The sequence below is a fragment of the Rhinopithecus roxellana genome, chromosome 16, assembly GCF_007565055.1.
Source record: "Rhinopithecus roxellana isolate Shanxi Qingling chromosome 16, ASM756505v1, whole genome shotgun sequence".
Classification (NCBI taxonomy): Eukaryota; Metazoa; Chordata; class Mammalia; order Primates; family Cercopithecidae; genus Rhinopithecus; species Rhinopithecus roxellana.
The window spans coordinates 71,470,152-71,492,685 of record NC_044564.1 but is presented as its reverse complement, the minus strand read 5'-3'; the positions used below and the strand labels follow the sequence as shown (position 1 = coordinate 71,492,685).

At 41.1% G+C, this 22,534-nt stretch overlaps 1 protein-coding gene across 1 annotated transcript in view; it reads left to right on the top strand.

Moving 5' to 3' along the window:
- Positions 1-22,534, top strand: part of SLC24A2 (solute carrier family 24 member 2) — a 266,259-nt gene that overhangs the window by 172,505 nt on the left and 71,220 nt on the right. Inside the window, exon 5 of the mRNA XM_030920306.1 lies at positions 19,495-19,545. Coding sequence (XP_030776166.1) covers positions 19,495-19,545 — 51 coding nt within the window. The remainder of the gene's footprint in view (positions 1-19,494; positions 19,546-22,534) is intronic.

The window sequence follows — 22,534 nt, the reverse complement described above, 5'->3', positions numbered from 1 at the left end:
AATACCTGGTACACACTAGCGGTGTAGGCTCAGAAAGATTAAGCAACTTGTCCAAAGTCACGATATTGACCTGATATTGACCATGTGAGAGAAGATAGGAACAATTTTATCTACTGCAACTCAATTATGATCAAGGGCCTGAGTATGTTTATTTTGGGCAAGGCAGTATTATGTGGCAATTAAAAGGACAGACCCCAGAACCAGACTCTGGGTCTAGATCCCAGTTCTGCATTTACTGGCTATGTGACCTCGAACAAGTCACCTAATCTTTCCGTATCTCAGTTTCTTCATCTGTAAAATCAGGAAAATACATAATGATGTCTGCATCATAGGGTTATTGTAAAGATTAAAAAGTGAATATACACAAAACATTAAATACACAACCTAGCACATCTTAATTGCCATATGCAGGTTTGGAATTATTCTATTTCATTAATTTGAAAAGTAACACAATATATGATTTTTAAAAAATTCAAAATATTCCAAAGTTTAAGGTGAAAAAAAAAAAGTCTTCTTCCTTCAGCAACCCTCTAATTTTCTCCAGTTCCCCAATTCTCCACAGAGGAAACCACAGTTTCCAGTTTCATGAAGCTCCTTCTAGAGATGTTTAATCATATACAACTGTGTGTGTATGTGTGTGTGTGCACGCCTGTGAATGCGGGCATGTCCTTGCCCACAGGTCTCAATCATCTAAATGTTTCTGGGTTTTGTTTGGAAGAATTCAGTTTCTGGTAGGGCTTGTTTTCGTTTTTTCTGTTTGGAGAAGAGGTTATGTTTTATTTTTGTGAGATAAGGGAAATTGAATCTAGGTTATCTCAGAGTTGGGCCATCAGTGATTTTCCAAAACACCTGGCCCTTGTGAGCTGTGCTACAATTAAACTGTGTGTTCCTGCTGTAGCAAGATGTGCCTTCTGAATCCGGGCACCTGCTTTCAAGGTGAAACCTCTCCCTGAAAGATGTGGGAGGCTCCAGTGGTGTGAATCTGAGAGATGCTGAGAGCCATAATCAGCTCTGGACTTGAGTGATTAGAAAATATGGAAAGCACTTCAATGCTTTAAAATTGCTCCATAGCAGGCGGCCAAGAAAACAGATTGCTCTGGTATTTTTCCCCCAAAATTCACAATCATTTTCCATTCCGAGAACAGCCAAAAAATTAACCCACAGCTCTCAGAAATAGTCATCTCTCTTTTAGTATGCATCTAATCACTTGAATTCACATGTCCTTGTGCCAAACTGCCACCTTTTAACAACATAGAGCATGCTAGTTACATCACCAAGTTGATGGCATAAATGCTGCAGTCCGTAGCTTCCTTGTAGCCCTAAAGAACAGTTCGTTCATGTCACTGATGTTCACCTGGCTGGGTAGTGCATTGGCACTACTGGCATCTGGTGTATGTTCAAAAGGGAAGTATTCAAATTCATTTGAAAACAGCATCTAGGACAGATGGCCTACGGAAACACATTCCCCTTTGTCTCCTCTGTGCCACTCAGGTGTCATTGTCTTCCAAAATCCAGTGATTGAGCCATTACCAAAAGCCTTCATTGGTGGTTGGTTCAGTCTGAGTCTGAGTCATAAGGGTCCAGGAGTGTTTGTGTTTCATTATCTGTTGATGTGCAACAAATCACCCCAAGACTTAGTGGCTTATAACTGCCACCATCTTATTACTCATAATTTTGTGGATTAGGAATTTGATCAGGGATCACCTGGTTGAGTATTCTGTTCCATGTGGCATCATTGGAGGTCATTTGGTAGTATTTAGCTGGTGGATGGGTTAGAAGGTCTGAAAGGACCTCACTCAAGCTTAACACCTACGAAGGAAGGCACAGTGGAAAGCTGGGCTCACCTGGGTCCCCTGATTCCCCCTGTGGTCTCAGGACCTTTCCATGTGGATAGACTTGTTTTATATGGTAGTTAAGGGTTCCAAGAGCAAACCTTCCAGGAAGACCAAGCAGAAGCTCTAAGGTTTCATATGACCTAGCCTGGGAAATCCCAGGATGTCACTTGTACTGCATTCAATCAGTCAGGCGGTCACTAAGGCCAGCCTAGACTCATGGGGGTGAAATTAGACTTCACCTCTCATTGGGAGGAATACCAAAGAACATGGTGAAACCACCTTGGATCTAATTCAGTCTGTTTCAGGGACATACACTGCTTATTGGTTCCACTGTTCGTTGTTCATTGGTGTGCTCTGGATAGACCACACTGTGTAGTGGGGACAGAGTTGGCCTGCCTAGGTGAAGGATTAGTTCAAACATAGCTGAGCAGTGCCTTTGCAGGGACACAAAACTCTAAACAGGACATTGCTCATGAAAAGACGGAATCTGCTTAAGGCAGATGAATGGTTGGAATAAATATTTTCTTTCCTTTATAAGAAAAACTTGGGGAACTAGGATTATTGGTCTTAGAGATCACAGGATGGCTATCTGAATTGACCTTTCTAATAAATTCAGTGTCCTATATTGATTTTAACATTTTCTCTAAAAAAGCCTTTGTATTTTGCTCAGGGGTACATCTTCATGAACCTAAAACAAGGATGCTGGATGTTGCACTTTTGCAGTGAGAAGTATCTTCTCCTATCATTTGTCTCATAATGATATCACCAACCAACATTTGCAGAGTACTTACTATAGGCCAGGCACTATGCTGAGTGCTTTATATAAACCATCTCATTTAATCCTTCCATGAGCACTACTCCATCATTCAGAGGACACTGACATGTAAAGAGGCTATGGCTCTATGCCCCACCAAGGCAAGGTGACAGAGAAAGTAAATGGCAGAGCCAGAATTTGAACCTATGTCTGTCTGACTCACAGTCTGTGTTTGTAGTTCTTCTGCTACTCTGCCTCCTTGTGTAACCCCATGTCCAACCCAGCATTCCTTGTTCTCCTGGTATAGACACCAGCTTAAATCACCAGAGCTCTGACTTATCCCTGGATCAGGGATGGATTTTTTTTTTATCATTACTGCTGCTGCTGCTGCTGCTGCTGCTGCTGCTGCTGCTGCTGCTGCTGCTGCTGCTGCTGCTTACTACCACTACCACCACTTCTACTTAGGAAGACTTGCAGAACTTCATTTGCCAGAGAGAGTTTTTTAAAAGCTCTCTCTTCCTCTGGTTTGGGACAAGGAGAAGAAAATAGAATGCTGGAGATAAAGATGTTCAGGATTGACCTTTTTGGGGAAAGGAGCATAGAGAAAAAGTGGTGAACTCTTCCCCTCTCCTCCTTCATGTCCTCCTGGTCCTGTGCCTTGGTGGTTTTAGTTCAAAGACTTGAAAATTGTAAAACGTGTGATCTTGAACTGCTCCTAAAGCTTCTGCATCCCAGGCTGCCATCTCTAGACAGGAACGGGCAGGTTGTGTCCAGCAGGCATATAGGCATATATCTTCTCCCAAAGACTTCAGAGAAGGGATTACCACAGTCTTTTCTGGTGATCAATCACAGTCACCACAAGGCAAATGACTATTAGAAATTCAGGGGTGAAAATTGCTACCTTGACCAAAGAGATAGCAAAGTTGTTAAAAATAGAGAGTCTACTGTATGGTAGTATTTTTACTGAACAGAGTATAGCATTATCACTCTTGGCAATAGTAGCTTCCACTTATTGAACATTTGTCTCATGTATCTCATCATCCCCACTTCATGGATAAATACCAAGGCCCAGAGCAGCTTGGTGACCTGCCCAGATGGATGTTATATCTCTACCCACATTCATCTGGTTCCAAAGCCATTATCTCCATCTGCTGAGTAGTAGGAAACCAAACACAGAAGATCCCGTACACGACTCAAGATGAAAATTATTTTCTATCGGTTGTTTTTGTTTGTTTTTAGAAACAGGGTCTTGGTATGTTGCTCAGGCTAGACTTGAAGTCCTGGGCTCAAGTGATCCTCCCACCTCAGCCTCCTGAGTAGGTGGGACTACAGGCACATGCCACTATACCCAGCTTGTTTCCTGTCTTTGATAAAGAACTATGAGCACTGAATCAGCAGAGAGGTAGTCTAGTACTGTATTTAATAAGAGTGAGGATTGACTGAAACTGGACCCCCCGGGTTCTATTCCCAGCTCTGTCCTCCACTAGCTGTGTGACCTTGGATGATTTGTTTACCCTCTCTGTGCCTCAACCGCCTCATTTGTAGAAAGAGAGTAATAATACCTACCTCATAGGGTTGTTTTAAATAGTATATGAGCTAATATACACTGGGCATGTTGGCACACACCTGTAATCCCAGCTACTCTGGAGGCTAAGGCAGGAGGATTACTTGAGCCTAGGAGTTCAAGGGCAGCCTGAGCAACATAGCAAGACCCCTGTCTCTAAATTAAAAAAAAAAAAAGAAGAAGAAGAAACTAAAACAAATGAAGAGTATATGAGCTAATATATGAAAAGCACTTACAACAAGGCCTGGCAGAGAATAAGTGCCAGTTAGATGCTAAATGTTATCAAGAAATAATAGAAAAGGACTTCAGGATAGAATCTTGCTTGCTCCGGTAAGTAATAGTGATAATAATAGTGTTTGGTTTTCACAGTTGAGCACTTACTAGGTACCAGGTACTATGCTTTGCAAACATTATCTCACTCAATTCTCTTAGCCCATGAGAGAGAATCTGTTATTCTCATTTTATAGATGAAGAAACTGAGACCCCACGTGGTTTTCTTACCTGCCTAAGGCCACAGTCCTAGGATAGTAGAGCCAGCTTTTTAATGCAGGTTGTCAGAGCCAGCGCTACTGCTTAATACTCTCTGTTCCTTCTACCTCTCATGAGCAGTTCCTCACAAGTGTCATGCTTCTCAGATGAGATCGATTTGGGGAAATCTACTTTCCCAGGACCACACTATGTAACTCCATAGTAGAGCCCAGTTAGAGTCAAATGTGTTCACATTCTTCTTCCCATCCCTAGTAACCTTTGTCCAGTCTTCTCAAGTTTTCAATTTATAGGGAAGAGATGGAAGTTCCCCTTTTCCCTCTTTTTGAAGGGCTGTCTGCTGACCCACGAGTCCAATTTATTTCACAGTGGTCCTGAATCTTTCCCCAGAAAAGGCATGCCCCAAAGTTGTCCACAGAAGAATCCTGGTTCCCCTAAAATGTAAGTCAAATCATGCCCCACCTCTGCTTAAAACCATCTCACCAACAGCAAAAGCCCTAGAGCTTACAGAGACCCCAGACCCCCTGCAACTTCCCCCTCTATCTCTCTCCCCCTTTTCCCTCCCGCTTCCTCTCTTCCTCTCATCCTCTCTTCTCTTCTGTCACCCCTCCTTCCCTCCTCTCTGCCCTCCTTTCCCCTCCTTTCCCCTCCTTCCCCTCTTTCCTCTCCTTCCTCTCCCTCATCTCTCTCTGCCCGTCTCTCACCTTCCTCCCCTCCTCCCCTGCTTTTCCCCCTCCTCTCCCCTCCTTTCCATCCCCTCATTTCTCTACCCTTCTCTCTTTTCTTTCACATGTCATTTCCCTTGTTCTGCTTCTCTGACTGCCTAGCAGCTCCTTCCAAATTGCAACACATGTTCCCCCTTTTTCTAGATATCCAGTTGGCTCCTGGTCTCCCTCCTTCAAGTCAGCCTTCACATATCACCTGATCAGAGGCCTTACTCAAGCAACCTTTTGAAAATATTAGAAGCAAAACAATGAAAGTGAATCTGAGTTCTCTCCCTCACCCTGCTCTGCATTCTCCTTAACACTTGTCCCCATGAACGTGTTTATTTGTTGTATGCTGCCTGTCTCGGCCCTTATACCTCCAGCAGAGCAGGACTCAGGGCAGGCTTGGCTCTATCCCCAGTGCCTGGCACAAGTGGGCCCCAATACATATTTGCTAAATGAATTGAATGAGTACTTGCCTTTATAATTTTTCTGCTAGGGAATATATGTCTCTAGCCATGTAGATTTTCTTAATCCATGCCCTGTCAAAGGGCTCTGTTGTTGTGATCAACAAAGTTCTACTTACTTGATGGTTCTCTTGCAGCTATGAATAGTGATCACATCTGGTTTGGCGACCATTGTATAGTACCAGCACAGCAAGGATGTTATTATGTAGGTGCTTGGTCAATATTTGCTGTATAATGGAATATCTCCCTCTCTAGTCCTGGAGTCACTGCTGCAATGGGAAATGTTTGCTGTCTGCCTCACATATTCCTGATGAGTTCTCCCATCTCCTTATTCCTCTCTTCCATCCAAATGCTTTGTTCTTCTCTCGTTTCCTTTCATTTTCTTCTCTTTAATATACTGTATAGTTCTTTCCTTTATTACATTCCCCAAGCCTAATTTTATATGTTCGGAGAATTACCATCACAACAAGATGCTAAGATGTTTATTGTTTTAACCATTCATTCCTTTTGAAAAATCAAACACCTGTAAAATAATATCCACTTCTTAACTTAGTATTGAGTTTGAGAAGGAAATTGCAAAAAATGAAGGTTCTTATTCATTTTCTGTGGACTCTTGCACACTCTCCTACAATTATAGTAATTTCTCCTTCCTTGTGTAGATTCAAATTTTGATTTACATTTTTTCACTATAACAAATTATATTGCTAATACCAATATTTAACAAATTCGTGCACTAGACACCTTAAGAAACATAAAAACATAAAACATAAAAGTAGGAATAATACTTACCTAATGCACCTGTAATTGAACTAAAGCAAGCCGTGGACTGGTACCAGTTCATACCCCATCAGGAACTGTGCCACCCAGCAGGAGGTGAGCAGCCAGTGGGCGAGCATGACCACCTGAGCTCCACCTCCTGTCAGATCATAGGAAGCATTCAGTTCTCATAGGAGCACGAACTCTATGGTGAACTGTGCATATGAGGGATCTAGGTTGTGGCTCCTTATGAGAATCTAATGCCTGATGATCTGAAGTAGAACAGTTTCATCCCCAAACCATCCCCACCACTCACCCCACACCCACCCGTGGAAAAATCATCTTCCACAAAAACCAGTCCCTGGTGCCAAAAATGTTGGGGACTGCTGAACTAAAGGATTATTTAAACATGAAAGCAATGAAGACCCCACTCACAAATGCAACAAAACCATAAAATACCAAGGATTAACCCAGAAGAAATATTTAAGAACTTTATGGCAAAAATCATCACAATCATCATTTCTGAAGAACATAAAAGATCTAAATAAATGCTAATATATTATAAAGACGTCAGTTCTCTCCAAATTAAACTCTATGTGCAACTCAATCCCAGTCCTAGTGTCCACCACTTTTGACAAAGAAGTGCAAAAAAGATGTGCCCACCAGAGATCAAGAGGTATCATCAAGCAGCAGCTTTTAGATGTTCTGGCTGAAGTATTTAGGAGGAAGGTGAAGAGGCTGGATCAGAGGCCGCTGGGGTCTCCTCTGAGGTGGCTCTGGAGGGGCACACTGCCATAGGGTATAAGCACCACTGCCCTGGCCAGATTCACTAACTGCTCTTGGTGAGGCACTAAGCGGGGCAGGAAAGGGGCTTCCTAGAGCATTTGAATCACCCAATTGAAGGGATGTGGCCGGCATTCCTGAAGCAGCGAGAGCACACATTCATGTAAGTGGCCTCCTGGCATAGCAAGCGCCCTGGTGCGTGAACAGCAGGCACGGCGCTGGACAGAGTGAGCACTGGCTGCAGGCAAGCAAGGTTTGCCAGACCCTCAGGAAATCCAGATCATTGTGTGAACCCTGAGGAGGGGCCTTTAGGGAAGTGTTCCTGGAGAAAGTGAGTTTTGAAAGCAGGTTCTTGAGGGAGGTGAGGAGCCTGGATGAGCAGAGGAACCAACTGGCTCACGGAAACCCCGAACTATATATTGTTGTCCCAACCAAAACGTGGTTCCTTTGAAATGAGCAGGCATATGGCTCCTTGCCCACTGAACTAACGCTCTAGCAGTCTCTCCTGTTGAGGGGTGCTAGGGAAGTGCGAGTGTCTATGCGTATGTGTGTGTGTGTGTGTGTGTGTGTGTGTGTGTGTGTGTGTGTGTGTGTGTGTGTGTGTGTCTGTGTGTGAGAGAGAGAGAGAGAGAGAGAGAGAGCGAGAGAGAGAGAGAGATTTCAGTGCAGGAAACTAGGGGCCTCAGAGATGGTGGAGAAGGAAAACAAGAAAGTGGAACTTGTAGTACCCACTCTGTGCCTCACACCCAAAAGTCATCTCATGTAATTCTCTCAGCAGTGGCTATGGGAAGTCATATGCATATTTTACCTCTGGGAGAACCACAGTTTCAAGGGGTGGCATGACTTGCTCGTAGTCACCGAGCTCCTAAGTCTGACTTCTGAACCTGGACACTTCACTCACACAGGACTCTTATCTATGGCCACACATGCTCACACATCTCTCTGTTCTGTAAAGGCTTTCTAAGTCTTTAACATAGACACTTAATGTTAACTTGAAGCTGACACTAAGATTAAACTGTCACTTGCTTGCTGGGTTTGCTTTTTGTCTCACCAAATACCAGAGCTTATTTCTCTTTAGCTTCTATTTAAAAAAAAAAAAGCTTCAGAATGAGCTTTTATAAATTTTTGTTTGGTCCCAAAAGAAAGTCATTTCATGACCCTTTATCCAAAAGTGGAGAAGGTAACTCAAAGGCAGTTTTGTAACCTTTCTATCTTAAAATTTAGATCAGCTTATATTACCAAGATGTTTGCATGCAGCCTCCTCTTGGTAAGTGAATAGGCAAATGAGTGAAAATCTTCACTTGCGAAAAATAAAATCCAATCTACTGGCTGTGGTTTACTAAGATGACAGTAGTATCAGTCCCTAGATAGAGGAGGACAGGCCATTAATGCCTCTCATAGAGCAAACACAGGACAAGTTAAATAGCTCCTCTCTTTAGGGAATAGTAAAGCGTTATTCTCATATTTGAATGTGAAAAATGGTTGAAACTGAATCTCTCTTTGTGTTGTACACATTATAAATTAATATTACTTGAGCCATAAGGGAATGTGAATGGTCTTACTGAAATAAGTGCTTTTGAGTATGAGAAAAGTTCCCTCTCTCTTTCTTTCTCCAATGAAAATGTTGACTTTGAAGTAAAGGCCACAAGGTATGTGGCCAAAAACTTGATTTATTTTTATTTTTATTTATTTATTTATTTATTTTTGAGACAGAGTCTCACTCTATCACCTAGACTGGAATGCAGTGGTGTGATCTTGGCTCACTGCCACCTCCACCTCCCAGGTTCAAGCGATTCTCCTGCCTCAGCCTCTTGAGGAGCTGTGATTACAGGCATGCACCACCATGTCTGGCTAATTTTTGTATTTTTAGTAGAGACGGGTTTCGCCATGTTGGCCAGGCTGGTCTCGAACTCCTGACCTCTGGTGATCCACCTGCCTCGGCCTCCCAGTGTGCTGGAATTACAGCCGTGAGCCACTGCGCCCTGCCCAAAAAAAATTGATTTTGATGGCATTTGAGCACAAACATATCATGAAGAAGGAAAAAGACAATGAAGTATCCATAAAATTAGAGCTTCATCTTTGTCCTCTGGAACTTATGCTCAAAAGGGAACTCCTTCAGAAAGGAAGACTCAGAGTTCCCAGAGATAAAAAGCAGCTGTCACAGATGCGATTACACGAGGGACCAAAGGATGGGGGCAGTCACTGAAGGTGAAGAAGCACTTTCATTTACCAAAGACTTCCCATACAAAATGTATATTGTTATATAAACATCATCTGTGATATGAGGGCATCCATAGGTGTTTTCTCCCAAATGGAAGGCGTTTACACTAAAGACACCTCTGAGTGTTTAATAAGTAGCAGGACCCTCACTTCACGGGAGGAGGTTGAATGACTTGCATTCAGTGATGAGATGGCTTTCTCTGACAGTAGGGAACACATTTTCTAGTTGGCTCTTCCATCTGGGATTTGCACTGGCCACAGCACTCATGTGTACATGCTGATCATATTGTAAACTCAATCCTCAACTGGCTGTCAGGATCCATTTCTCTCCTGACCTCACATTATCAGATCCACCAAATCTTGCCTCTTTACCTCAGTCATTGAAGGAATCATCTCACCCACAACAAACTGTCCTTCACAGGTTGTCCCCGAGCTCAAATGAGGCTATGTTATACATATGTGTACGTACACGTTTGTAAAGAGTCAAGCAGCATTGTTGTTTATATAGTTTACAGGTCTATATTAGACTTGTTTAGTGTGTGTGTGAGTGCGCGCATGTGTGTGTGTGTGTTCATATATTCATTCATTCATTCTCGAAACATATTGCCATTGCAAGCTGACATGAGTGGTAACCCCACTGGGGATGTTCTCCTTTACAGACCCCCACTACAGACAAGACTCTGGGTGAACATTTAGCCAGTGCTTGCCCCAGGCTAGTTGACTCCCTGAACACCAGTTTAAATGCTGTTGTTGAACCTGACCTTTAGATATGCAGTTGCAGTAACCTATGTGGCTACTTCTCTTTGACCTCCCAGATAGCAGCACTTAAGCCCAAAAAACCAATAGTGAATGTAGCTTTGTTTTTTACTCTAAGGCCCTGAGGCCATAACAACCAGTATTGGCAGGAATGAAATTCCATAGTAAATCAATCTCATTTTAGGAAATTATTTATGATTAAAATTCTCCTCTGCTATTTCTGGAAAAAAACTTTTATCCAGTTATTGATTTTTCTTTTTCATGCAGCACATTTCCATAGGTGATGCAGTAGGTCATGCAAGGTTTCCTATCTGGAACAGGTTATGACTATTTTCTTGAGCTGAGAGCTAAACCCCATCTTGTCAATGCTAGTGAGAATTAGACCATAAAGAGCTGATTCTAGGAGCCCAAAGGTGACATCACATAATGTGCCCATTTAGAAAAACCCTCTACCCTGCTTGGGGTGTGCATGGTGACCTCTTCCCATCAGATTCTTGGGAGGAATAGCAGAGTTAGTCATTGAGCAGCCACAGTGAGGAGCCAGCCACCTTGGTTTAAACCCCAGTTCTGCCTCTGACTAGCTGTGTGCCCTTGGGCAAGTTATTTAACTTCTCTGTAACTCAGTTTCCTCCTTTGTAAAATAGGAAAGATATTGGTATCTGTCGCAGGCTGTTTAGTGTATTCAATGGAATGCTATTTGTAGGGCATGTAGAACAGTGCTTGCCACATCATTAGTTCTCTGTAGGCATTTGCCAAATAAGTTGCTATCAGTTGTTCATTTTTTCTTGCAGCCATCAACACTTTAGACAGCTTTCAGTGGTTCAATCATAAGACCTTGAATTATCTTTTCTATATTTTCTTTCCTCAAAAAGAAGCCTATTTATCATGTGCCATATCTTCAGGTCCTGGTATACCTATCTATAAGATATTGTGGGAACCGATTTTCTATTCATCAGCTTCTCATTGAGCAAAAGTTATCCCAAAGCTGTATAATTATAGCGTCTGTGTTTACAGAGTTCTCCTATCCTTTGTACAATGAGAAGGAAATCATATGGCATGATACTTAACTCATTTCCTTCCAAAAGGCCAGATTTCATTTGGGTTCATAGCTGTTGAGCAGACTTGAAAAAAATTCTACCTGGGGTCCATAGGTGTTCAGCAGACTAAAAAAATTATCTTTCCAATATATTGATAAAAATCTACAAAAGCATTTACTCTATTAATTTTTTAATTCTGGTGAAACATTCTTAGGCCATCCTTTGGGAGTCACTTGGGGGTCAGAAGATAATGGCATGCCCTAGCTCCTCCTACGTAACCAAATCTCTGGTTTACTGGCAGGCATTTGCTATTTAATCTAAGGTGCATAACTATTTGGGAAAGGTATCTTAATCTTCCACCCTTTCTTTGCATCCTGGATTTTAAACTGACTTATGTAATCCCACTTATACAGTCTAGTATTTAATAGGAGTAATGGCACATGGATTTATACTTACAACAGATGGAATTTAAAGGGTTCTATGAACATTCTACTTTAAATTTATTCCTGTAAATTATTCATAATTTGGGGTGATTGTTTCTATTGTGGTAAAGAACCAAATATTCAGGAAAATAATATGCCACACAATACTGTAATGTAGAATATATCATTGTAAGGATCATTTTTACCTTGAATTACTATCACATCAGTGGCATTAATTTTATGTCTTCCAGTCCTTTTCCCCTTAATTTCATTGTGTTCTCAAATTCTCTTGCCCTCTCATATTTCTCTTATCTCTTGCCTTTTTCCCTTCTTGGATGGCTGGAGTTTTGTTTTTTTTTCTTTTTTCATTTTACTGGTTTTCCTCTCCTCCCCTTGGATATTTTTCTAATATTGTTGGATGCTTTCATGCACCAGAGGGTAGAAACTCGGCTGCACTGACCCAATAGCTGGATATAAATTAGCACTGATTCTCTCTGCCTAGCAAAAACTGCTGAATCCAGCCAGGCCACAAGATGGGATCCAGGAGTATATCCAAGTTGTTCTCTAGCCAGCATGCAGCATCTATTCTGTGCACCAGTATTTTCCGTCTCCATTTTTTAAAGACAGTGCTGCCATTTTGTCTTCTGTGTGCTGAGGACTCTCCTGATGGCTCTTTTGCATGATGTAAGTCCTCCTACTTTACTGAAGCAATGAAGGGAATTGCAAGAGTCAAGACCACACCTATGGGGCTTCCTCCCCATAGAGACACTATAAGCCAGAGTAATTGAAGCTGTGGAATTAGAACACTAAAATGGGAAGAATCATAAGTGTCAGTACCAAAGGCAACAAGAGTGAGGAAGATTAATAGAGCACTTTAAATAGATATTTAATTCAACTTAGCAGCATTTGTTGAACACATACGGAGTGCCCATTTACTCTGCTGGGTGCTGAAATTAACAAAATGAGTACAATGACTCTTTGCCCTAAAGGGCAGAAAACAAGTAGGTTAAGGTACATTTGATGAGATGAGCACAACAACAAAAGTGTATAGTTGGAACAGACACACAGGAGGAAAGTGATTTAACATTAGGGATGGGGGCATTTAGGAATGCTGCATGGAGGAGGGAACCTCAACAGGGTTCTGAAAGATTCAGTAAATTAGGAGACATAGTAAAATTCCAACACAAAATCACAGTATGTGCAGGATTGAGAGGTGTTGTATTTTCACTTTGTGTTTAAAATGATTACCTTGATAACGATGAGAAAGATAGGTGAAAGGTGCTGGGGGTAGACAGGTGGTAAGAAGGATGAGGGAAGAAGAGTGCAAATAAGACCAATGCAGTAGTCTAGGCAAAGCCTCAGACTAAGGCCAGGGCAGTGGAAATGGAGCAGAAAAGGTGGAATTGAGTACATTTGGGGTGGAATTAAACTTTGTGACTGGTTGGATTGTGAGTGTGGCTTACAGAAGCATCAACATCACCTTAGTGCCCCCCTCTCTCCCCTCGCCCTGTGGACCTTAGTCACATGTAATATAACCAAGCTCCTGTTTCTATGAAAGAAACCAATGGGCCTATCTGTACATAGCACCTCATAAATCCTTTTTTAAAAAAAGTAGAGGAAGATAATGGAATATTTTGCCACTTCTAAGGCTGGGTAATAAATGTGTTTGTAACTCCCAGCCCAGAATTGATAGGATTTGATGAGAAAGTACCTTTTGCTTGATTTTGTAAATATAATCTTTCAATTTATAGACATGCAAAAATGTACCCAAGATGATAGATGTCATTAATGAAAATGTTAGTTTCCTAACCCCCCATCCACCTGCCCCCCAAAAAATTAGAACATGTTTTAGAAATACTCTATTAGAAGAGCTCAAACAGATTATCTGAAATTAGAAATGAATTCCAGCTGTTGCATGGATGGTTTCAGATATTCTATGTTCCTTGCTATTCAAATCATATTTTTTCACTATCTTTAACAATATTATTTTTCCTTTCAAACTACAGCTGAAAAAGGGACCAGAGAAAATGTTGAATATTCAGCTTGAACTCTGAATTGATGCATGTGGAGGCAATAATAGTGACAATAGTGACAAGTAATATTTATTGAATATTTACCATGTGCCTGCCAGACACTGGGCTAAGCATTTTATACAGATTAACTTATTTATCTTCCACATCAATCCTATAAGATAAGAACTTTTATTGTAACCATGTTACAAATAAGGACATTGAAGTTTAGAGTAGCTAAAAGATTTACCCTAGACCACACGGGTCACTGGTGGAGCTGGGTTCACACCCAGGATTGTTGGACCCCAGGAGCCACGCTTTTAACCACTGGACAATACCACTTTCCTGAACAGCTGAAGTCCCTTTTGAGCTTCCCTTTCAAAAACCAAAACCTAATGATCTTTATGTTATCTCTTTCTCTGAGTTGTAATTCTTTAATACCAATGTAACTGACATCAGGTCTCAATGTACCTGATGTTAGATTATACAAAAGAATATAAATGACATTCATAGACTTCCTTTCGCATGACATCATCGGTCATTATTTTTGTCATTCTCTTTTTACCTGTTTCTTCTCCAATATAAACTTGTAAAAAGGATGTTAGAAACAATGTTCAAATCCTAGGTGGTCACTTGTGACATATTATCTTAGTCTGAACAACTCATCATTTACTAGATTTTGGCCCAATCATAGAATGATGGGTTCTATATGTATGAGCTTGAGCACTTCCAATGTTCCAGGCATAGCACAAAGCTCCTTTCAACAACATATTGAGGGAGGTACTAGGATGAGCCCCATTTTACAGATGAGGAAACTAAGGTTTTGAAAGGCTATGTTACTACAAAGTCCCACTGGTAATAAAAAGCAAAGTCTGGATTAGATCCCATGTCTATCGACTCCAAAATTTCCACTGTGCTACAAGATCTCCTTGTTCTGCATTATAATGATAAGGTCTCTTGATACCAAAGTTCACTCTGATTTTTGAAGATCAGAAGAGTACTATGTATGGAGCTTCCTGACTAGTTTGAAGGAAAACCAACTGATGCACTGAAGTCATAATAATACCTACAATATAGTTAGTGAATATTATCTGTCAGTTACAGGTTAAGCACCTGTAATTCTCACCACTATTCTAGAATACAACTAGTATTTTTCTCATTTATGTAAGGGTGAGAACTAAGTCTCAAAAGACATTAGGTAACTTGCCCAAGGTCTCATGGCTAACAAGTGGCAGACCCAGTTGTCAAGTCAAGGTCTATAAGTCTCCATACTATGCACGCACCCCTCATGCTTTATCATCACTTATCTCCTGGACTTTGTGAAAAAGGAAAAAAATATTCAAGCGAAGTGTCAATGTTTAAAATTATCTTAAGATTGTTATTGAGATTTTTAATTACACAGTAAAATGTGTCCGGAGTTGGTTCTTTCCAGTGGGTTCGTGGTCTCTCTGACTTCAAGAATGGAGCCGCAGACCTTTCTGGTGAGTGTTACAGCTCTTAAAGATGGCATGGGCCCAAAGAGTGAACAGCAGCAAGATTTATTATGAAAAGCTAAAGAACAAAGCTTCCACAGCGTGGAAGGGGACCCAAGTGGGTTGCTGCTGCTGGCTGGGTTGGTCAGCTTTTATTCCCTTATTTGTCCCCTCCCATGTTCTGTTTCTGTCCTATCAGAATGCCCTTTTTTCAATCCTCCCTGCCATTGGCTACTTTTAGGATCCTATTGATTGGTGCATTTTACAGAGCGCTGATTGGTGCATTTTTACAGAGCACTGATTGGTGCATTTTACAATCCCCTTGCTGGCTACAGAGTGCTGATTGGTGCGTTTTTACAGAACGCTGATTGGTGCATTTTACAATCCCCTTGCTAGCTACAGAGCACTGATTGGTGTGTTTTACAGTGCTAGCTACAGAGTGCCAATTGGTGCTTTTTACAATCTTCTTGCTAGACAGAAAAGTTCTCCAAGTTCCCACTCGACCCAGGAAGTCCAGCTGGCTTCACCTCTCAAAAAGATACTTGTAAAAGGCAGATTGTTTTGGGTTGATTCTCTTGTCTAGGTTGCTTATTGTTTTTCTTTAAAAATCCTTTTCAGAAACCTGTATATTCTATCCTACACACTCCCCCTCCCCAGCACACCTCAAAAGGACAGCAGCAGAATAGCACATTTAGGTCCTATTTTTCTTGCTTGATCATTCAGAGCATGTAAAATAAGGTGAAATATGGCCTGAATCAGCTCGTCACAGGACAGAAATCGGTAACCACTGATATTGCTAAGCAACACCACAGAGAAGCAAGGCTGAAAATGAGGTGGCAAATTTATAAGAAGTTGCAGAATCTGGGGACTCGCTTGGGCATTTCATTATGAACCATCTGCATGATCCACAGTAATGACCACACATTATTGTTCACTGTTCGAGGATGATAATTCCTACATAATTATATTGGCATCTCCTTCTGTGATGGTAACCTACCTTTCAGAACTTTCACCATATTTTCCATAATCGAGATCTGTCCCTGTGAGATAATTGGGAATTGTTATATCTAATGGGCAACTTTCATTCCTCCCCAAACTAAAATTTAAAACAAAACAAAAGAAGTCACTGTTTTGGCTAGTGTGATACAGAGCTAGAGGGGCAGTAATATACATAAGGGAAGAGATTTGTCATGGGATCATCACAGCTCAGTGACATGGGCTCCACCACGGTGACATGAAAGCAAGTGTGATTCTCGTGATGGGCAGCATTTACAATCGGATTACAGGCTCATCTCAAACACCGACCACCGGGTTCTGGAATGTCTTCTCCATCTGTATGGCTTCTTAGAGAAATGTTATAGAGAAGAGGCACCAGGTGGTACCCAGAATGACATTCACAGGTGATGTATGGCTCTTCCAATTCTGGCTGCCTCTTGCTTCACTGATACAGCGAACAGTGCTAGATGATGTTAAATAATAGGCTCTTTAACTCCCTTACTTCTTTCCTCCTATCCCCCAAAAAACTAACCTTGGATTAGCCTCAGTTTGAATCCTAATCCAGTTGTGTTCAGAGTGCCTTGGTTATTCATTATGCGGAGTGTGCTGGTTGCAAGCCACGTTCCTATGCAGGGGAGTGCCTCCTGGGTCCTCTCAGCAAGACTAGGTCTTGCCATAGGCTATCAATAGACAGTGGCCAAGGCTACTTTCCAGGAGGCATCATGAGCTATCAGACCCCAACCAGGTGCATGATGAGCTCTGGTGTATGCATGCATGCTGTTTGTCCTAGTCGCATGCCATTTATCTTTCTGCACCTCCTGAGTCCCTGCTTCAGGTAGGAGGGCCTTGTGTCTCCTGGAGATGCTGCCCTATCCTCCTTAGGATGCTGCTGCTGAGTTCACCATCTCACCATCCTGTTGCTGTTAGTGCTAAAGACCGTATTCTAGCAGGCTGGTTTCCATCTCCATTCTTTTCTGACTCTTCTTCAGTAAACTGTAAACATGGTTCTCTTTGTTTGGGCAGATACCATTCCCTTCTGCTGCTTCCTCACTGTGCCTTGAGTTGCCACATCACTTGCTGTTATTCAGCTTTTCGCTACTCTTCTTCCTTCTCTTCCACCATCATTTGCCTCATTTTTGTTATGTTCTGCCTAGTTCTTGTCCTTCAGTCCCATTCATCATCCAAGGAAGCAGCTAAGAAGCGATCTAGACATTGCCACGTTGTCGAGAATGTGTGAGCTTTGTCCGATATGAACAGTTCCGATTCCAACTGTGTACAAATAAAATGATAATAAACAATATGAATGTATTTATTTATACATGATTCTGTAAGAGAAGAGGTGAGGAATAATATCATCTGCCACAAGTAGATGTTTGACAGTTGGGATTGATACGTGAAAATAAGTGTGTGCATACAGAGGTTTGCGTCCACAAAAACAGATCTGTAAAGATGCAATGATGTATTGTCACTGTGTAGAATATAGTTTACATCCAACTTTGCAAACACAGAGCCACCCACATTCTGTTTGCTGAGCAAATGGCGGAGAATGCCAGCTGCTTATTCCACTGCTTACCTCAGGGAAGGAAGAGAGGTCACAAAACAATTAGTTGGCTGATACGATTTGTTAATCTACTCCAAGATTACTCACACATGCAAACACATATATGTGAAGCCACTATGAACATATGTTTTATATTTATGTGTTTTATATTTATGAAGGTATTTAGGTCGTTTAAGAATTCCAAACTTGTGCAATGTCAGATATATAATACTGTTCTTAAAATACCAAAATATATATATATATATATACACACACACACATATATATATACACACATATTTTTTTCACTGATGGAAATCCCCAGAAGTCATGAAAAAAAATTTCTTTTTATTTACACAAAATTCAGTTTCTTTTTGAAGCACCTGCATCTTTTGTAATGTATCCAAGAAAAGCCAGAATAGGCAGCTCTTCGTAGAAACATAAACATGTGATTTTTCTCCCCAAGATATAATTTTGTGCTGGTGTATTAAAACAATTTTAGATAGAAATCTAGGCACATGAAAAAATATGCAAATGATGTATCATATAACTATGAAATACAGGAATATTTATTATTGCATTTTAAGCTAGATCCTTCATCTTGCACACAAAACCCATCAATTTTAAGTTGATTCATATGAAGATTCCCAGCAGCTGGCCCAGTTAATGGGCCATGGGAGCATTCTGCAGAATCACAGGAATATCTCTTGAGTCTAATTAATGTCTTGAAGTTTATTGGGAGAGTGGTGTTGTGACCAGAAATTATATTTTTAACCTGCTCACAAAATTGCTTAAAACAATCTAGAATTTTCAGACAAACAAGGATAAAAGTTGCTATTTTAAAACTGAAGTAAGAAAACAGAAATGGTGTATCCCCACTCCTTCTCTCCCCTCAACTGCAGCTGCCACTCCCACCAGCTCACTCAAAACAGCTCACATTCTGCCAGGGGTTTCCATTACAGGGGAGTCCACTGATGATCTGTACACAGAGGAGGAGCTGCTGGTCCTTGCCCTGCCTCATGCTGTTTACAGAGCAGCCGCCAATGCCTTAGTCCTGGAGCTGTGGCTGCCCTGTCACCTATCTGAGCTGGTGGTCTTCCCTGGGAACATGCCTCCTTTTTCCTCCCAGAGCACTCTGTGTTGTCTGTCTAAAATCCAAGAAGAGAAAGGGAAGTTTAGAACGTGGTTTTTCATGTTAGATTTTTGTAGGTAGCCTTCCTTTTTCTCTAGGAAATGGTTCCGTTGGAGAAAAGCTGTGAAATGAACTTCTTGAACTGCTGTTCTGTGGCAAGGAATCACAGTGCCTGCAAACTTCCTTGAGCCTGGACGTTGTCCTTGTTCAGTCCCTTTTTCTTGGAGTGTCACCTGTATGAAAATTATAGGGTTACAATAGACCTGGGGTGAAGTTATCTTTGCCAAGTACTCAGTTTCATTGGATGTTAAGATAACTGTGCCCTATTCTGTAATGCAGGGCACACTCTACCCCCAGTAGCATAATATATTTAAAGTGATTTCTGAAAATGGGCCGTGAAAGCTGTCTGCCACATGGCCCATGTTTGCATATCTCCATATAGTTACGATTGCAAAATTTGACAGTATAACTCTGAATCTGATTAATTAAAAATGTGTAAAAACAAAGTTCTTGCATTATAGCTCGTTCCTTATCTTTGTGTCTTTTACTGTGATGTTGTAGAACTTGGATCATATGGAAAACTAAAATATTATGACACAATGACTGAAGAAGGTAAGAATGATTTTAGAATTGTATGCATTGGCTTTTTTTCATTTATGGTGTCTGTTGCTTGCCCATTTTTTATTCTTTTTTTTTTTTTCCTCTTTGCATGACTTCAGTGACATTGTGTGACTTACTATTCTTTCTGCATTTTTGTCTAGTTTTTGCCATTGTGTTTATTTGGAATTGGAGACGTACAATACCATGGGTAATCATGTTGTTCCATTCAAACAATTCAAACCATCATAATTATGTAACACACTCAGAGAAATGGTGTCAGTAATGTAAACACAAATACCCACTGTGCCAGTCAGTACCTTTCCCCCACATGCTCACAAAACATACAGAAACATTCATCCAATAATTTTCTAATGTGTCCTTTATTTCAGAAGGGGATGTATGTTCTGGTGATTTTCTGATTTATGCAAAGGAATGAAAGATCTGAAGTAACTTCTATACCCAGAACCAGCTAGACACCTGATTCTGATGCAGAGGACTGTAGGCTAATGCCCTAGGTCCCTGCAGTCCCTATTGTATCAGATAAGAGCATTACTCTGAGAGGCTGGGTCCACCATTCCAGCCAGTAGCATTGTCTACATGAGGGTTCCCACTCCATGAGGACAGGCATCAACCATTTTATCTGAGTAGAGATTTATTTAAAGTGTATTTATTAATGAATTCCAGGCACTATCCCAGAACATAGCCTTGTCCCAGGAAGAATCTCATTTCTGATGTAGGTTCGCCAAGGAACAGCAATGTGAAGATTTTGAATTCTTGTAAAGGGAGCTGTCCTATTGCCTTAACCCCTATTTCATCCCATACATGCTGTGACTTTTTAATAATATACAGTATTTGTAAGTTATGAAAAACATTTAAGGTTTTTACATGACTTTTACATGGATACTGACAAGAAATTGAAAGGTACCCTCATAGAGGAATCAGCTCATTTTGTTCTTCAGCATGAGAGAGATACTCCCAAATGTGTTGCATATCTTGCTTTCAGCTTCTAATATTTCTAAGCTGCCTTAGCTTGCCAAAGATCTCCTAGTTGCTTTGCATGCAGGAAGTGAAACATCTGACAACCCCGGGTAAGAGGAAGCCCCTTGCCAGGCCTTCTCCACTCTGACTTTTGCACAACACATAGGCCCTTCTCTATTGCTAACCCTGTGCTTTAAATTAACCGCTGTGATATTTTCTAAAGCAGCAGGCCACTACTAGGATCTCAGACTGGGCCCTACCAACAGCTTGGGGAAATGCAGACCCACGGGCAGCAAGAGGTCCAATGGCAGAACCCTATGTGTGGGAATAAGTACCTGCTACCAAGGGGATAGAAGGAGCTATTTATAGCTTTAAGGAAGTCTCCTGTCCCAGCTGTTATTTTATTCTTGGCTTAGGAAGGGGAGTTTGTTAGCATCTGCCTGACCTGTCAAGCCTTTTACTTTCTCTCTTTCCTCCATCCTGTCCATTACCTTCTATCATGAATGTCCTACCTCCTACGTGCCTTCTGTTTCCCTGCCATCCCCTTCTCCTTTCCTTCCTATTCTCACATCCATCTGAGCAAATGTTGTCCAAGTGTTCCCTTTCTTTCCTCCCTACGCCAGACAATTCAAGATAAGATGAAGATGCAAAATTCTACTTCCAATCTGATTCTATCACTTGATAACAACTGGGCTTTGGAAGCAGGAAAACCCAGCCAAAATCATGTCTGAAATGAGAACCACGACTGGTTCTGAGCAAAACTGTCAAATTGTGTTTGGGGGCCCTCCCTGGGTCACCCTTAACATACTTCATCCTTCTCTTGATTTTCCCATCCCCTCACACATATCCCTTTGTGTCCCATTCTTAGTTGAAAATTTATCCCCATTACAGTGATAGGTAATAACTGCAAAGGCAGCATTTTAGAAGTGTGTTATATGAAATTCTGGTTTCATATGATGTCACTAGGAATTTTGCAACAACAAGGAAAAAAAAAAAAAAGAAAAAGCAAACAGGCAAGATTGATTCCATAAATAAGTAGGAGAGCTTCTGAGTTAAGTTAAATAGGTCTCTTTATCATGTGACTTCTCAAGAGTTTTCAATATGCTGCTGTGTACTGCAGCATATAATAAATTGCAAAGAGGGATAGAGTAGACAGTGTTTCCCAGACTTTCTGATATGGAGCTTCTTGTGGAACCTTGGTGGAAATGCTGGTTAAAGTTAATCCTTCACCTAGAACAGGAACTTCTGAAAGATTTTTAAATCTGCTAAATATATAGCAATCCCTTTCAAGTACTAGAAAAAGAATATTTTGGAATAGCAGCTCTCCATCTAGCCACCTAAAGTCACATCCTTTGACAGCTACCTCAGTGACAAGCCAAGTCTGGCTTAAACCTAATTCTGGTACTCCATCTAAAAGTCTCAAAGCCAGCTCAGTAACCTCAGATCTGGTAGAAGCCAGGCATGGCCTCTTCAAACTCTCAAGGGCCTCTCCCCTCCCACTGGAAAATAAGAATAACATATGTGATTTATGTCCCTTTCATGTTGTACAATTTAAGGAAGTAGAATAAAGATGAAGATGTTTGGGGCAGTAACTGTGGCCTAGCTAGCCTTTGAGATATATCCCCTCCATTTAAGCATTTGCTCAATTTTAGAATTGTGACTAGCTTTTGAGCAAGGCTTTGTTGTGATTGCTCATGTGACAAGTCCTTATTTATAACTGTTTCCAGGGAATTCTCTGGATGTTGTGTGAGGTCAGTGACTTACAGTGAAGCCTGGGTCTTTTTTTTATTGTTGTTGTTTTCCGTAAGTGGACCAAATGGAAAGATGCATTATATATGCCACCCTGTATCCAAAAAAGAAAGATGATTTCTAAATATAGAGAATTTTGCTACATATATTCAGCTTATTATTTTTAAGCACCTATTGTATACAAATTATTCTGCTAGGTGCTTTGGGGAAACAAGAGTAAAGGGCAGGCGATTTTAAAAACAGTTAAAATTAATCCATGATTTAAGATTTCTAC